This window comes from Temnothorax curvispinosus, unplaced genomic scaffold (assembly GCF_003070985.1).
Source record: "Temnothorax curvispinosus isolate PA1 unplaced genomic scaffold, ASM307098v1 QBEX01005665.1, whole genome shotgun sequence".
In the NCBI taxonomy this organism is placed as follows: Eukaryota; Metazoa; Arthropoda; class Insecta; order Hymenoptera; family Formicidae; genus Temnothorax; species Temnothorax curvispinosus.
Window position 1 is genome coordinate 1 of NW_020215445.1, and position 18,019 is coordinate 18,019.

The window sequence follows — 18,019 nt, forward strand, 5'->3', positions numbered from 1 at the left end:
AAATGTTTAATATTTATAAATATTTGAAAATATTTATAAGTGTATAAATAATTTATTTTATATTCTCACAGAATGTCTTTCCCAAACAAAGAAGATCGTTTGAAATGCTGGGGTCGTAGGGATGAATATTGGCAATGTCTCGATGAAGGCAAATCTCAAGCAGAATGTAAGGAATTTAGGAAACAATATGAAAAATTCTGCCCGTCTCAATGGGTAAGTGTTACAGGCAGTACTCTTCGACGGCATTTCCAAAGAAGTTTGTTTAATATTTATTATGTGACTTAACGTCGATAGTAAGTAGAACCTTTTTTTTTATTGTCTAACAAGTCTTCTATGCCACTGTTACGCAGGTGAAACATTTTGATCGTAAGCGAGATTACTTGAAGTTCAAAGAGCAAATAGAGAAGGGGGGGTATGTTCCTGAAGAGCCAAAGGAAACATAAGAACTAATCTATTGTATTACATTCATAGCAATTCATGATTATCAATATTAACTATTAAACAATTAATTTCATACATTATTCATTCGAATGTTTTTTTTTTTTTTGGATTTTACATTGTTGTCTTTATCTGTTGAATTATAATAAATAAGATGCTTAAAAATAACACAAGACAATGGTTTTATTGTGACATTCTATTATCCTTAACCGGTATTTTACAGAAGCTCTCAAAAGCCGTTCGTTCTCTCTTTCTTTCTCTCAAATTTCAACGTTCCAGAATATAATCTCGATTATACTAAACTTTAATCTAGTAGTTATTTTCAATCACAGGCTTTTACACTATACTTCAACTAATAATATTTTTTTTGTAAAAAATTTTAAAAATTTTTTGCGCAGCTTATTTTGCGTTTTTTTTACTTGAACGTGATTACTTTCCATTACTTGCAGGACTTGTCTCGACGGTGGGATGCAAAGTTCCGAAAAGTCCGATTTGCCGAAGCAGTTCGATAAGAAGACCAAACCGGTTCTCGGTTTTCAAATGGGAAATAAAAACTTACGCAACTAGAGATATTATTTTAACATTGCCCGATATATTATGAAATAGAAGTCTTGCAGAAAAAACGAACAGATCAAACGAATCAAATTACCAATAACCGTCTTTAAATACTGGACACTTCACGCAAAAAAGAAAATGAAATTACACGACGTGTTCAACGAATTGCAGAATTGTCAAAACGATATACCGATTTTTCGAGTTGGTATCTTCTTCGCTATTTCAATAAAATATTTTATTCGTTGCGGTTTGACTACAGCGACTTGTCTCCTTTTTTTTCAGAAATTGATAAGTACGCCTTTGCACGACTCTGCGAACGAAAGTGTGAAAGAATGGGAAACGATTCTAGCGCATATTGTAGAGATAATCAGTAACAATTACGAATTGGGGAATGAACGCGTCCTTTTAGCGTGCCACGCGTTCTACGTTTTGCTACCGATGCAAGGCGACTCTTTCAAAGACACCGTAATTGGTTTCCAAAGACTAGACTCGTGTAACTTGTGTTTCCTCGAGAAGCGATACGCCGTTTCCGACCTCGAGCTGTTCAAGTTACTGAACGCCTATGGATATCTGCAGGTGAATCGGAAAGATGTTCTCGAGAATACGACGACGACGTGCTTCGAATACGACTGTCTCTTAATTACGTTTGACGTGATATATAGAAATTGTATGAAATACACGAGATACTCTTACTTCGCGTACAAGGTATTGTCTGCGTGGGTGAAGAGATTAAAGAATACATCCGACGCGCGTTTCTGGGACCAAAGCGATTGTATTTTAGAACGAAAGTTGGAAACTATCATATTTTCTAATTGGTCCAACGCGCTTAATAATTTATGCAAGCAGAATGCAGAAATTTTCAACACGTATCTCCGGATAATGTCGCAGAAATATAAGAAAACATTTGTAGATTATATATATCATACATGTCTTAAAGACATGTCGTGGCAAAACGAAACAAAATATGTTATTCTGGCGGAAATTTTTCAAGTACGGGACATGGAGGTCCAAGCTACGAGCTGCTTCTTATTTAATTTATGCATTAGCTTAACGAGAAATTCTTTGCGCTGTGGCGGTATGAAACTTTATCTGGTGATTTTAAGGAGATTAAGCGAGGTTGAATGGAAGAAGATGTTCGGGAAAGTTATAGAATTCGTTATTCGTCGCTGGGAGTCGGGTGAGCAGTAAGTTTGCAGAATAATTTTGTATTGTGAAGTTAATTTTTTTCTGATAATCTTTTAACTCACTTTAAACTCACTTTCTTTTGCTTCTCAAGCAGAGAGCTATGCCAAAAAGAGCTTTGTGCAAAATTTCTTTATAATATATATGACTGTTCTCTGTGTAATTTAAGATTTTTTGTAATGCAAAGAACACGTCTTACAATTTAATACTTCGTACGATATAATTGCAAATCTTTTTACAGTGAGGATCACAACGCTCTTCAATCGTTGTTTAAATACTGGCTCGAACCGACCATTGAAATGTACAGGAACATCCTGCCGTTTTTGTGGGAGCTGTGCGGCGATTCGCAAGGATACTTCTTTCGTTCACATCTGCAAAGAATGGCCGCTAAAATACACGTTGAGCTGCCACAAACGTACGAAATCGATTATTATTTAAGTGACAAAGAAGAAATCATACGACTGAACGCTTTTGGTGTGCTCTGTTATCGTGCTGTCGAGCTGATTGACATTAACAAAGCGGATCCATTCCTTCTGATAAAACAATTTCTGTGGTTTAACGCCAATACCGCAACGATTTTCATGAGAGAAGGGATAATAAAATATTTCAAGATATTGTGCTCGAATATCTTAAAAGCGATTAGCGTTAGAGCTGATTGTGTGCGATCAATCTCCGAGTTCATGGAATGGCTGCACGAATACTTTCTGGATTGTTTCGAAGTTGGCTCGTGTTATCAACGCAATATCCTTGCTTTAAACTTATACGGGACATTACTTTCTTTCACGAGAAAAAATTCGCACAAGAGCTACAGTCGTCATAAGGAATGCCTTCAATACATCACAGTGGTCGACAAATACTTAAAAACCACTGATAGTTGGAGATTTACTAATAAAGAGTCTTTGTTTCTGTTACTGAGACTCGTACTAGATTCTGCTCTTGATGTTAGACAACTAGCTGCCAGTCTCATTCGGGAATATTTTGAAAAGGATACTTTATCGATCATAGAAAAACGCGTAAGAAAAGCTTGTTATATTTACGTTATATTTTTATCTTTAAATGTTTTACACCTTTGCATGTATACGAGTTATAAAAAGAGTTGAAAAATTGAAGGATATATTCTTTGGTCATTGCAGATTTTTATATAAAAATCATTTAAATTATTATTAAATCTTTTTTGTAACTTTTACATTCTTAATATTTTTAATATCTTTTTCAGTTTTTTTTTACAATAATATTCAAGTCAAATTTACTATAGAATAAAAGATCGACTTTTATTCTTGTCTAACAAAGTTTGCAGAAATCTATTACAATTTTTTGTTTTATATTTTGAAATTTATTGATGTCATATTTCTCTCTTCGAAGAAGAGTTAATTCAAAATTGAGCGAAGATTGCTTAATCCTTGAATTTTAGAAAATATTTTTGTAAAGCCGTATAATATATTTGTTAAGTTATATTAGAAAATTTCTGACTTTAGATATTCTACCATTGTGCGTGGGAGCATTGCAATTCTTCCAAATTCTACAAAATCGAAAGCGGAGCAACTCTCGTAAAAATAATGGCACACTGGTTACCCTTGAACGAGGTCTCTAAAGACACAGCTGCAATATTTTCCGACAATGAATATAATAATATTCTCGCTTACTCGAGTTACTCAGAATTTTTATTGAACGAAGCTAAATGCCAATTAGCACAGATGAAAAGTGACATTTTAAAAGCCATTGTCCAGAATAGACCTTTTTATGGCGTGTTGACTGCTTTACTGGCAGTTGCTTTCCGCGATGGCCCAGAGAATTGGATTTTAACACCGCAATTTACGGAGGAGATACTCAATCTTTTGAAAGATGCCGTTGATTTCTTTTTATCTACGTTTTCTACGAAAGCGTCGAATACAGGTATTTCTATAAATAATATTAACAGAATATTACACAGTCTTATGTTACACAGCTACTACCTTCATTAAATACAAAATATTAATTTTCAAACATTAAGATTTAATAATTTCTTAGTAATGTATAATTATTAAAAGTTTTTATATTAACGAGTAAGATTACATAGTTTGCTATTACATTAAAATTATTATATTATTTATTAATAGGAACTAATTGCTCGATTCCTATAAAATTTTATGTTTAGTTTATTCGTCCTCGTTTGCGGAGATGGGATTGGCTATCGATGAAAAGATAAAGACCAGTGAAATAGAGGATTTTGATTATGACGAATTGCAATTATCGCCAGCACATCAAGTGCTTATCTCGTGTATCTGGATGTCTTTAAAGGTATAATATTGCGCGCTTGCCACGATTTAACATTATGATAATTAATTAAATGTACCTTTACGTAGATATCATGCGAGATCGCCAGCGAAATTGGGATATTGATGCAGTCAAGCACACAAGTAAAATGTTCTATGGATATTATCGTTACAGTATTATTAAAGTGTCGGCATAAAGGCGTAGTGGAATGTGCTGGTGTAGCAATTGCGAATTTATCCAAGTAATTATATATCCAACAGAATTTTATTTAATGTAATATATGTGAAATAAATTAATGTACAAATTAACGTAATAAATAAGTGCGCGTTATCGAGACAATTCGACGTGAGATAGAAATAATGAATTTATAGTAACAATATGAATAATTTTTCTAGTAACGCTGTAATAATTAATTAAATGATTTATATTGTTATTACGATTATTCTGATTTCACTGATGATCATCTTTTAATAAAAAATTGTTTTAGATGTTTGTACAACAAAAAGGAGTACTCCGAGCTGCCAAAAACATATCTGACGTGTTTGTTAGAGGAGGATACGGGAAAATCGTTGCACTTAACACGACGAGGTGCTGGATTGTCGATCATGTTTCATAGATTAGTCGTCAGCGATAATCGGAGGGATCGGCCTACAGTGCATCTTGCGGTACAGACGTTATTGCGCGCGTTGGAGAACTTTTCGGTGGCGGCTGTTAGAAATGTAGAAGCCGGCGCAGACTCACCCTGGGCGAAACGCCTGTACTTTCTGCGTGCGTTAGTAGCCAACAAGGAAATACACGCGCAATTAGTTCCGTATATGGAGAACATTTGTTTAACGTGTTTCGAGTACATGGAATCCGACGTTTGGACTGTAAGGTAAAACAATGCAACGTCAATTCATTATTCTTTTATCTATTCCGGATATTTTTTTTTAAATTTATCCCCTTTTATCATGTAAAATGCGTTGTGCAGGAATGCGAGTTTGCAGTTGTACGGCGCGGTGGTGCCGAGATTGGTGGGCCAGTGTACCAGGAAAGGCGATGAAGCGTTCGATTTCGGTGACGGTTACTCCGTCAACCACTTTGTCACGCATTATCCGACGTTGACGAGTCGCATGTGGGCACAACTCCGAGATGTCTCGAGGATACACGGGACTTCGAACGCGGCGCTACGTTCCTACTCTGGCGTCGTGCACACGCTCATAGTGTTGTCGAAACTGTCGATCAGCGGTTGCGATCTCGTCGATTATCCCGCGAAGATATTCACGACGAAAGTCAAACGTCTGTTGCTCGCTTTCCTCGGTAACCCGATGATACATGTCAGACAATTGGCTGCGAAAGCGTACACGGCTCTGACGCCTTTCAACAGTATCGACTCGGAGATGGACGCGATCAGAAAGAAGATACTCTCAAGCCGTGATGTTAACATGTCGCACGGGTGCTTGTTAACTTGTGAATATTTAAGGGAAAAGTACATTCACGATACTCGAAGTATATGTCCCTCTAACAAGGTGATAGAAGACTACGGCAAAGTCTGTTGGACCGGAAATTCCGGAAGAAGTCGATACTTCGACGTATTAGAGGCGTGGAATGATATGTGCAAACATAGAAAAGCTGCACAGCCGTGCTACATCTTGGAAACGTTGTTTCTACGGGAATCACACTCTTGTACACGTTTCACAGACAGATTACCTTTCCATTACAATTTACCGGTAATTGAACGTATAGTATCGTCGCAGAAAATTCAACCAGGATTTTTTCAGTTCGTTGGACATTGGGGGCAGCTGCACGCGGCACATCTCAAATCGTTGATCGCAAGTGGATTAGAATTGGACGATCTCGAGCGAGAAGCGATACGCAATATTCTGAACTCGAGTTGTACCGAGCAAAGTATCGAATTATTAAAAAGTCTGTCGTATTGCGTCCCTTTATTGGAATTTATTCTCAAGTACTTGACATCGATGAAGAGCAATTATTACCAGTTACTTTTCGACGAAACAGTAACGTTTACATTGAGAACTATAAGGCACGCTAGTTTAGAGACCAACGAATTGGAATTCGATGAGATAATAGAGGAGTTAAACGAGGGAGAGATGGCTGTTGCGAATTCGAACATAGTTCGCGTGAAGAATTCATTGATCTTAGCATTTTCTAAGCGCGAGACGCTGATAAATGGAGTACTGTCGTACGTTTCCGATATATGTATAGATGAGAAGCAGTCCGTGCGATTAACGGCGGCGGAATACATCGAATTAGCCCTGCATCGTTTCGCACAGCTGGAGGACAATAATAAATTAACGATTATGCGATGCTGTTTGGTTCTGCTGAAGGATGAGATCGCCGGGATACGCGAAATCGTGTCGACGTCGTTGCAAACGCACGCGTTCCGCGATTACATAAATTTTAGCCCGCACCGATTGCAACACGAAGAAATGATATATCAACGGTTTCTGTTAGATGTTATTCGTCGTCATATCGCCGACAACAGCGTGGATTTTATACGATATTTCACACATGCAGTCCGAGACGGCGATTCTAACGTGACGATCGAGAATCCGTTCCATCACAACGACAGCGTTTTCCATAAGGAGGAATCGAAATTTTTAAACACGTGCTTTCTTCATGACCCTTCGGGCGATAATCATGAAGATTCTTTGGACGTTGTACGCGCGATACAAACAAGGCGCTTTAGGAAATTGCGGGAAAAAGTTGGCTTTAGCTACGACGATTTGCGAGTGATTTTGTATTTAAAAGAGATTGATTATATGGCGCGGAAGCGAGATGTCATTATACAACAGTGGAAATAGTACAATTCTCATTTATTCATTTCCCGTTTCAAATTGTAAAATGCGAACCAACCGGCTTGGTATCAAAACTTTTGAAATAACAAAGCTTGTTCCGCGTTAGACTGATCTGTAAATGGTATATATTTCAATCAATTTCTCAAATTTGCAAAAAAAAATCATTGTAATCGAAACTGACGTTTCATATAAATCTTGATAAACCGATTCTTTTTATATTTAGATAATATGTAATTGACAAATATAATTTAGCAATAAATATTATTTTATTAACGAACTGTATCATTTAATTTGACTGAGAAAAGAAAAATGATAAAAATATACCTTAATGATTAATATAAGATTATTATGGGTCCGAGATATAATTATGTTTACCGGCAGGTGGATAAATTTAATATAGAATAATTGAAAACCAATTGTGATAGAGATTAAAACATTTTATATGCTCTATTTTACTCTACGGATTATTGCATTGTATCCGTGAAAGAGGATATGATAAATAAATAGTTTTTGTACAATGCACAAGATATATTTAATTTTGTATAATTACATGTGTACAACTTATCCAGCCAAATGTGCGATACACATATTCCAAGGAATATGTATAAACGTAGGTTGTATCGCTCTTTATACATATACACATTATACCATCAATCCTTTTTTCATGTTCTATTTTTTTTCTTGATCGCCACGGCTATATACATCGTAGCAACTAATATTTAATGACAGACAATTTCAGTTTTCTTTCTAAATATCTGTACTGCAAGAGATACCAGAGATTTTTACATTGCTATATCGCGTTTAAAATGATTGCAGTATTGTTACATGCAGCAGAAATTTAATTGATGAAATTCTCGATCATTCCTTTGCATAGGACGAAAGATTCTTACACCTAGAGAAATCTGCATACGCATCTTGTAAAAAAAATCATAGCATAATACCGTTCCTTATCGTTACACTGACATGCTCGAATCATATATTTCTTCCGACGAATTCTCGACGAAAGAAAGTATTTTATGTGCGGGTACATTAAAAATATTAACTAATTAATATTACCTAAAAGTAATGTTAAATCTAACGTGAAAATAAATAAAACGCAATATGTATGTTCATATTCTGTAAAACATTCACGCAGAGGTGCGGATTAATCTAATTTTGGGAAAAGTAGATTTTTGCGACAGAGAACCTCGCAATTCGATTTCACACGTGGAAATTACGTTTCATAACGATAATGCGCGCCCTCGCCTACTGAGCAATGATCTAGCTACAGAATTTTTTTTTCTTAATGTAATAATGCTTTTTACTCGCTATTACACAAATGGTGTTCCGTTTTTATATTATCGTCTTAATCTATTGGCAAGATTTTGTCGCGTTTGCGTGATATGTCACTATCGGTGAACGCAATTTTCATCCATTCCCATATACATACTGAAGGAAAACTCGTTCTCACTTGGAAAATATGGATCCTGCTTGATTTACTTAAACAATCGCGACTGATCTGTCGAAGCATGCACGAAGATCTACAAGCAATCGTTCATTCTTATGCACACGCATACACATATTCACACAGGCGCGTATGTCAATTTGCCAATATATAATTTGAATAATATTGTTGCTTTTAGCTATACGGATACTTATTTAAGTCTTTTTACTACTCCTATCAATATATTAAATCTAGATTTTATATGGATCATTGCCTACCTATAACACTGTTCAATTTAGAGTTACACTTTATGTAGTTTGATTACCTATAAATTATTAGCTAGATGTTTTGCCGTGAAAAATACATATAATAAGAATAGTGTGTGAGCTTTCTCTTTTAAATGTGTAATAAAATGCTGATAGATATAACAACTCAATGAAAGATCTTCCAATTATATAGCATAATCAACAGATTCGTAAACACACATTGCAAAAGAGATGATATCATATCAATACAGAGAAAAAAGCAGAAAGTACATAAATTCATCATTCGTATATGGAGGGATAATTGACTTACACCACTATGGCTTTTACCCCTCCGTATATTACGTCATACCAAATAGTTTTATATTTTATTTTCCTTAAAAACATTGTTTATCAACTGTTAAAATTTCAAGGAAGCTAAAATGCTTGTATTTTTGGAACTGCTATATAATTTTCGTGTGTAATGGCAGAGACGTTTTATCAGTGAAGAATTGTCCACACATTAACAAACACTGCTTTACATCATAGCAAAATTTTAGTTTTATTATGCGACAAACAATTTCTCTTATTTTGCATATCAATATGGAAGGCACAAAATGTGAATGTAACACATACAAAAAATTTTAAGGATTAAAGATTATGACGAAATTTGTAGAAAATAAAAGATAAGAAACTCTATACAGATTTTCTTGCGGGAAAAATGTGACTGTCAAGCGTCACTGTCCACTATCACACACTACTGTGAATTTCTGAACAAAAGGCTGGCGTTATAAAGTGATTTTGGCCTGTATTAGACCAAAATATACATATTCTATATTATACACGAAAACATCGTCTCTTAATGGCTATTTTATAAATTTCAGTAAAATGTGCGATATATATATTACTATCTAAATTATGCTTATTAATAGATTTGTGAAATAAAGCTTAGATTTTGTATAGAAACAGATGTTAATATGAAGGCGCGCATTATCGTCCTGTAAAGACACTATGTATCTCTCTTCCTCATTCAAAAACTGATCTTGATTTTCTTGATCATCATTTTGCTATGTACATTGTAGTATTTAGATGTCAGTAATAAGTGCCATCTTTTATGATGACAATTCGCGTTATTGATTTATAAGAACACCATGACATTTTATAAGAATATCGTGATGTTCTCTTTTATGTGTGAAAGATGATCTTTCTTTATCAAGTCACAATTTCTTATCAATGTGTGTGCATCTTAATAAAGTTAATATTATAATGGATTATAATATTTAATTACACAATCCATTATAAAATAAATTATACTTTATTCGTATTATTAAGCATATATTCCGAAATTCACTGTCAGCAACTTTCAGTACTGAAAATCTATAGTATACGTGACGTAAAATATAGATTTGCAGTACTGACAGTGAATATCGGAATGCAGCCTAAATATGAAGTATAAATCTTTTGCTTTTCTGGCTACTGTTTATTATAATGCGAAAGAAATAAAGATTTTTAATATTGTGACATTATTACTGTACGTAATCGAGCTCTTTCAAGCATCAGAATAGCGCAAGATATACGTCAAATTTGTAATTCACATATAAACGAGAAAAGATATTGAAGTGCCTGATATTTCTTATTATTGTATGTAATACTTTCACAATATTTTAATTATATAAATTATATAATTAACTGAAAAATCATTCAAGTCACTACCTATGTGTTTCTTGTGTCTATTCTCTCTAATAATCTTGGGAAGAATAAAAACTATAATTATAGACAACTATTATAAAATAACAAAAAGAAGAATGTTGAAAGTATCGAAAATTATTATAAGAGAAATAAAATTTCGAAGGTACACAAGTGTATAAGTAGCGAAATTGATATACAATGTAGTAGTTTACTACACGGCAAAACTCTCGCTATAAGCACAAATAATAATAAAGATGAGAACAAAGACATTTGAACATTAAGCGTTCTCCACAATTCATCAGAACGCTTTCTTTAGTCCATAAAGTTCTTAAAATAACACTTCTATGATTTCTCTACTTGATAATTTATTACAACATAATTCTCTCTCTCTTCAAATGAGATCAATTTTATAATTTAACATTGTCACAAATTTTACACAGATTTATTCAAATCCGTATTATGATTTAAATAATATATAAACGAGAAAAATAAATTCTCGGTGCGTAATATGTATATGAAAATAATATTTAAAGTTTACTTCTCTAAACACAAGTTGGATCTATATACAATACATATTGTGATAAACATTTTACGGTTGCGTCTGTGATTTTTGCAAATACGCTCTTAGTAAGAATTTTAGTTTTTTTAACATAATGTACGATATATATTTTCATTCATAAAATGTATCATACATGATGTATGATACATAAGATATATTATCTTTCATACGCAAATGGATGATCAAAATTTAGCTTTAGGTACAAAAGATAAAACTCACAAGAATATCAAATTATGATAATTTACAAATTATGATGATTTATAAATTATCATATTGTGATAATATAATTATTAACATATACATCATTTAACATGAACATCATTTGTCTGATCTTATGGAATTCATATACACATAAATTACCGTAACACACACACATGCAGTGAAATTTGAATCTTTTAAAGTGAATTCTTGTGTTCCATATTACTCTTGATTGAGACAATAAGTAAAACTTAAAAAAAAAAAGAAACTCAATGGATTAAATGGCAAATTTAATCAATCAACAAGCTATTATCGGTTATCACTGAGCCTGCAGTTGTTCTTTTCCCGTTTTGAATTTGAGATTATACTCATTTGTTATTTAGCAGCTTGTCCAGGCCCAGTGGAAGTTTTCCCTTTCTGAGACGACTCCGCAGTATCATTTGATTGATCAACATCCATCTAAAATTTTCATTAAATTATTAGCTTCAAATCAATATTCGATCTAAACAGATTTTAAACAGAAGGTTAAGTACAACAAAAAAAGTTCGAATTAAATTTATTCTGACCAATTTAATTTTGTATTACTTAAAATTTAAATACTTGTCATAGAGCAATACTTTTTAGATAATTTTTAAAGAATAGTAATTCTTTTATTTTCATTGAACAAGAGAAGATTTTTTTCGTTTTCATCTTCCGATATCTTCACGGAGAAAAAATCGATTTTATGATAATCAAAATAATATTCTTGATACACTTTTTATAATATCGAAATATACGATGCATCATATTTTGTACCTTTTCTTCTTTTTCATCATCAATAAGAATGGGACCATTTTCAGCCTCAAATTCCTTTAGAACTGCGTCCAAGTTATATCTTCGTCGGTAGTTTACGAAAAATGATCGCAAATGAGCTTCAGTTTTTGTTCCAATGACTTCAGCAATTGCAGCGAAATCTTTTCCGTATTTTCTAATGCCTTGAACAGCTAATAGCAGTTCGTCATTTGTCCAACGCGCATTTATACGGCTTGTCACTTCCGGCGGTCGTAGATGGTCGATACCATCGGTTGTCTTTCGTTTCAGTGCGCTCACTTGTTGTTTATTAGCTTGTATCTGTGCAATTTCGAATAAATTATATAACATTATAAACTAGTTATGCGACATAAATAACATAATTATATTTTAAATAAAAAGATAAAATGCATTGATCACGAAAGCACCGTAGCGTCCGCAATCTCAAGCTTTATAATATTTTTTTTTTAATTTCAGTCTAACATATTTCAATTGTTAACAGTTTCAAATGCGAGCGTTTGCATATGCTTTCATGATTCGTTTGTAGACTATATAAAAAAATGAAGAAAAATGTATCCACACGTCATATTGCAAGCTTTTCGTTTCTACTTGTTAACATACTTGACGTTTTAAGCTAACGATCTCTGTATCGATAGCTTGCAAACTGTTGTTGGCCTGATTTGGTTGACCAGCCAAAGCCGCCAAATCATCGTGATTCACAACCAAGCCCCGGGGTGGTTTTCTTTTATTCGTACGACCCGGCATGGAAGTTAACGGTCTTGCTACACCGGTGCGCCTAAACCATCAGAAAACGTAGAATGATTTTAAGGATGTGGATGCTAATCTACATTGTATTTCAATGTCACTAAAATCACTAAGTACCACTAATGGAAATATAGTTTAAAACGAGATAGGTGGGATAAGCGAGTTTCCAAGGATATTCATAAGTTTCGGTTGCTTAAATACGAACAAACATACGCGTATTGTCTATAACGAAAAACATTTTAAATCAGAATTATTGATTGAAGAAAAAGTCATCTCAATTCAGCTTCTAATTTATTTCTCATATAAATATCCTCTCTGGCGCTTATTGAATTACGTAGAATAAGATTTATCTATTTGCAATCATTGGCATTGGCATTTAATTTACGTTCACTGACCTCCAATGTAGATAGCAGCTATGACACGCGTGTCCCTTGGGCGTCGCACGGACACTATGGCATGCAACGCCACAGTTGCTACACGAGCCCTACAACACATAACACCCTTTTAAGACAAAATTTTGATAACCCTCCCACCCACACTCCCACTTTGTAATTCATCATCGCGTGTTGTATTTGAATGTCAAGAGAGCAAATTAGAAGAAAAATTATTCAAGTGATTTGTGTTCCGTTCTCTACAACATCATGTCAATTTTTGTGTCTCTCATAATTCGCTCGACTGTTCACGATGGTATTGGTCGAGCCAATTTCATGAATTAAATATTCCATAATTCGAATTTTTCTACTTCGTTTCCTCAGTAAGATTTCAGCCTATCAATTTCAATATCACGAGGAATTTCAATATCACAAGGAACTTTAATGTTACGAGGAATTTCAATATCACGAGGAATTTTGACAAGAGGAGAGAACATATATAAATATATACTTATGCCAGTGTAGCAATAATACACGTGATACATTGAAAATAACAAAACACAGTAGTAAAAAGCTAAGCTAACTATACTATTATATATACGAGTGGGTAAGGTTTAGGCTGAGTACCTGAACCTGAGGGGCGTTTTCCGAGTCGGATGGGGCCTTAGCGTCAGTGCCTTGGCTTCCTGGCACAGCTTGGTTCTTTCCACGACGTATTCCGCGGTGGATCGTCCATTTCTGGAACGTTCCACATTTACGTTCACATACCGACGTCTAACTATTGCTTATTTTTTACGTGCAAAACATTTAGATAGATTGAATCTCAACACGTGAAAAAGAGTAACACAATTTTTCAAATTTATCACTTATAAATTGTGTACCCTATGTTTACATATATAAGATATTTATAGCAATCTGCTAGTTTCTTGCCGCCATTGATATCATAGCTTCGCTTTCTTGCTTTTATAATGTATTATCGTGTGGATACATTTTTATAACTTAGCAAGTTTTCAAACAATTGCGATTTTTTTATATTACCAATTTGTGCCATGACAGCATATCAATTTGCAATGTAATCGTATGAAATAGCCAGAGCAGTAAGCTTATTACACGAAGAAATATATCTGTTACAGAATTAAGGGAAGGAGGGAGTTATTAACGTATATATGTATATCGAATATTACGAAGAATTATACAAACAGACAGGGTCATCCTCTACTACAATTATTACGTTAAACATTAATTATTCTGTTTTAGATTTTGCACCTTTAGATTTATCTATGTGTTAAAATCACAGAAAAGAAAACAAAAAATTTTGGTATGTAAGAATGGAGCGCATGCATAAAAATTTATTATTCAAATTATATTCAGAGAATCCTTACTTTTTCTTCAGATTCGCTATCTGTGTTAGAACCAAGCTCACTTCCATTTTCGCTGCCGTTTTCGCCTTCTTTACAGCCGCTCGTCAATTTACGTGCTTGCCTGTCCATTAATGATGTTCTAGTTCGCGTCTTCTTCCAGCTGTAGTAGTATTTCACGAGGCTCGCGATAGATTTATCAGGTAGCTGTACAAAAATTATTGAGAGTAAATTATTTATCTCAATCTTAATATTTCATCTTATTATATAGTCTTTCTTTCTTTTCGTTACTATACAAATTCAATTTTTTGAATTCTTTAGTTGAATTTTTCTATAAATATGTATAATACTTAATGATATTTTATGTACATGTTTGTTTCAGAGCAACTCTAATGTTACTTACATTAGCACTAACAAGACATAACATAAACTTGATCAATTTTTGTAAATTATAATTACGATAATTATGTGTTTGTCGATAACAAAGAATCTAATTAGAAATAATGAGCAATTAATGTTTTTAGAAAAATCTGACGACTTCTTTAATTTTATATCAAAATATTTTTTTTGTTTAATTACTTCTATTCCTGTAAATTTTATTTACTGATTTGAATAAACTATGTATTAAATTTGCAAATCTTTACATTTTTCAAACGTGTCACAAGATTATCAAGGTCCTGCAATTTCGAATATTATTAGTTCGTTAATGCGTTTCAAGTTTTAATTTTTCATAGAATGGTGTAATAAGTACAAATTAGATAATTTAAGTAACCTAAATATCATAAAATCATCTATATCATTACGTACCATTTGTCGAATGCGATGGAAACTCTTGCCATGAAATTGGAACGCCTGCTCAAACAGTACTTTATCTTCGACCGTCCACTCGTCTGGAAACGGTGTAAAATTCGCCAGATCCAGAACCGCGCGCTCCAAATTGTGCTTATGCCAAAACAGCATTCCCAATGCCTGTTCTCCATTGTAACCATACTTCTCCTTAGCCAATATGATATACTCGTCCACTGAGAAAGACAAAATGCATTTAGTCATCGACATTTATTTGTACAAACTGTGACTGGTTTGCATAAGATTGCAGCTTACATTTCTGATCCGGTATATCCGTGGTGGGTGACCAAACTAATAACGCCCTATCAGGACACTGATCCAATCGACGTTCTGAAATACGTAATAAATAACAGTAGGTTGAGCATGAATCGTTGTCTAAAAAAAATCAGCATTTTTAGAATAAAGATTGCAAAGTACCATTAACTGGGACAAATTCTGGCACGACAACCTGATAATCTCGTCCAACTCTTATTTTCTCTGCTGGAACTTAAAAGAGAAATTTTCAGTATTACGCAACATTTAAATAAGTAAAAGAAGATACGTCCGTCACGTAACGCGCTTACTTCAATGAACTATGACCGATCAAAAGACTATTAATAATGTATGAGTCTCTACATTTATTCGTTTCAAATTAATCATGGTTAGTTTTCCGTCAAGATCTCCATATGTATATAGAAAACGCCATCCTGGCACGTTATGGTGCTACTATAAAATGTCTTTAGAGAAAATTTCTATATGAAATAACAGTTTGCGATTTTCCAAAAGATATTCGCGACTGCGAAAGAACATTTGAACGGCGACGAGCGCGCCGTTTGAAGACTCTCTTGGATTTTTACTCCGTTTCGAGAACGGAGCAAAACCGTTCGTTATTTCTGACTCGAAAATACCCGAAAGCGAGTCTTTAAACATCTTTCGTGGGGGCCAAACGTCGTCGATAATCGGCGATCGAGACGTCGCGTCTCGACAGCGAGATGAGAATAGACGATACCTCCTTCCTCCTCGCTGGACGATTCGGTCTGTGCGTTGGGGCTGGGGCCTCGCGAACGGCGGCCGTTACGCACATTTTCCGAATTCCTCTCCGCCAGGACCATCGTTGGCCGTACGTTCGCTCGTTCGATCGGAGCTCGCGGCGCGGATTCGCCGGTGGCCGCTGCAAGCGCGACGCGGGACGGCCCCAGGTATAACGGCAAGCCCACCGCGGACGTGCCCAGATCAGTGCCCAACTGCCTCCCTGCTTACGATCCTTCACGAAACTGCATGACGGTATTGACGGTACGGAGCACCGACCAGAGATCCCTCAGCTGCCGTTTCGCGCGATCGTAGCGAAAGTAAAATGGCCGGCCACCACGCGCGACCTCATTGGCCGGCGGCGTCGCTTGGGAGAAATAAGATGGCTCGAGCCCAGGTTCCCGTGGCGACGACTCGCGATTTCTCGCGAGGGGGGAACCGTTTGTCCCCCGAGATAAACCGCCGAGATTCGCCTCGCACCTCCCGCTTTCGTTTCCTTCGCCCGACGATTTTCTTCCACCTCCGCGCGAACCCGAAATCCCGGTGCAAGAGCGAAACCGACACTCCGTATCTCGAATGAACGCTCGACCGCGGACACGCGTATACGAGACTGGCCCGCGAGCGGCGCGAGGCGAGGCGCGAGCCGATTCTCAGGTGTTACTTCGTCATCGAATACACGTTGAACCCGTTGAACATGCGTCGTGTACGAGCGACGGACGAATGGCGAACGTGGGTTGAAATTTGAAAGATGGCATACGCCATATGTGTCGTAACGAACGTTCCAAATGTTGTTACGTGCTGGATGCTTGAGTTTTTCATGGAAAAATTTAAGAACAAAATTATTGCGATTAATTATATAAGCATATTTTAATTATAATATAATTATATATAATGATATTGATAATATTTTTTATATATATAATAATATTTATTTTTATATATATAAAATAATATATAATAAATTTCTTAATTATAAATTAACCTGAAAGCAATAATCTTGTGCGAAAATTTTTGCACAAAGAAATGCGATTTTGTAGTGAGATTTTTCTCATAGTACTGCAATATATTTTATCGTATCGGGAATCGACGTACTCTACAAACATCGATCGTTGAAAAAGATTCCGCAATGATTTTTCGTTGAAGATGCATTAGATAATGCGGCCGCTCGGAATGTTCCGAAAACAAGATAAGCTAATCCCTTTGTACATATTTAAAGTTCATGGCACTTCGATATCGATATGAGTACCGGAAATACTCCGGCAATCCACGCAGTGTCAATAGAAACACCAGAGCGCCGTGCGGCAATAATTCTAAATAATAAAAAGAGTTCCTAAAACACGTGTAAAATTTATTAACTTCTATAATTTTACCTACGAATATTACTTTATAAATTGATTTTTTAGCCGCACACTTTATTTTGTCTCCAAATAATGACATAAAGAAACAAGACTAGTAAGAACGATTATTCTGCGTTATAATCATTGGCAGCTGAATATTTCGTTTTTTCAATATGTAGAATATAATAATTAATAAAATAATCAAATC

The 18,019-nt window shown here is 34.9% G+C and overlaps 3 protein-coding genes across 4 annotated transcripts; 2 read left to right on the plus strand and 1 right to left on the minus strand.

Moving 5' to 3' along the window:
* The first annotated feature begins 28 nt into the window (after positions 1-28).
* LOC112455025 (cytochrome c oxidase assembly factor 6 homolog) lies at positions 29-1,029 on the plus strand. Its single transcript, XM_025016705.1, has 3 exons — positions 29-213; positions 351-412; positions 888-1,029. Exons 1-3 carry the CDS (start codon positions 73-75, stop codon positions 1,003-1,005), a joined length of 321 nt encoding a protein of 106 aa, XP_024872473.1. The 5' UTR covers positions 29-72; the 3' UTR covers positions 1,006-1,029.
* Positions 1,030-1,107: 78 nt separating this feature from the next.
* On the plus strand, positions 1,108-7,497 carry LOC112455024. 2 transcript variants are annotated; one of them, XM_025016703.1, is made up of 8 exons: positions 1,108-1,194; positions 1,276-2,177; positions 2,417-3,188; positions 3,651-4,068; positions 4,310-4,452; positions 4,518-4,669; positions 4,916-5,302; positions 5,399-7,497. In XM_025016703.1, the coding sequence occupies exons 1-8, from the start codon at positions 1,132-1,134 to the stop codon at positions 7,230-7,232; spliced, it is 4,671 nt and encodes a 1,556-aa protein (XP_024872471.1). In that variant the 5' UTR covers positions 1,108-1,131; the 3' UTR covers positions 7,233-7,497. The 2 variants fall into 2 exon arrangements, with proteins under 2 accessions (XP_024872471.1, XP_024872472.1); XM_025016704.1 differs by lacking the exon at positions 1,108-1,194 and having other exon boundaries at positions 2,022-2,170.
* Positions 7,498-7,739: 242 nt separating this feature from the next.
* Positions 7,740-17,091, minus strand: LOC112455022 (REST corepressor 3-like). Its single transcript, XM_025016699.1, has 10 exons — positions 16,455-17,091; positions 15,884-15,952; positions 15,722-15,796; positions 15,428-15,642; positions 14,645-14,827; positions 13,890-14,000; positions 13,287-13,375; positions 12,748-12,922; positions 12,133-12,447; positions 7,740-11,796 (listed from the first exon to the last, which is right to left on the minus strand). The coding sequence occupies exons 1-10, from the start codon at positions 16,555-16,557 to the stop codon at positions 11,713-11,715; spliced, it is 1,419 nt and encodes a 472-aa protein (XP_024872467.1). The 5' UTR covers positions 16,558-17,091; the 3' UTR covers positions 7,740-11,712.
* Positions 17,092-18,019: the final 928 nt, after the last annotated feature.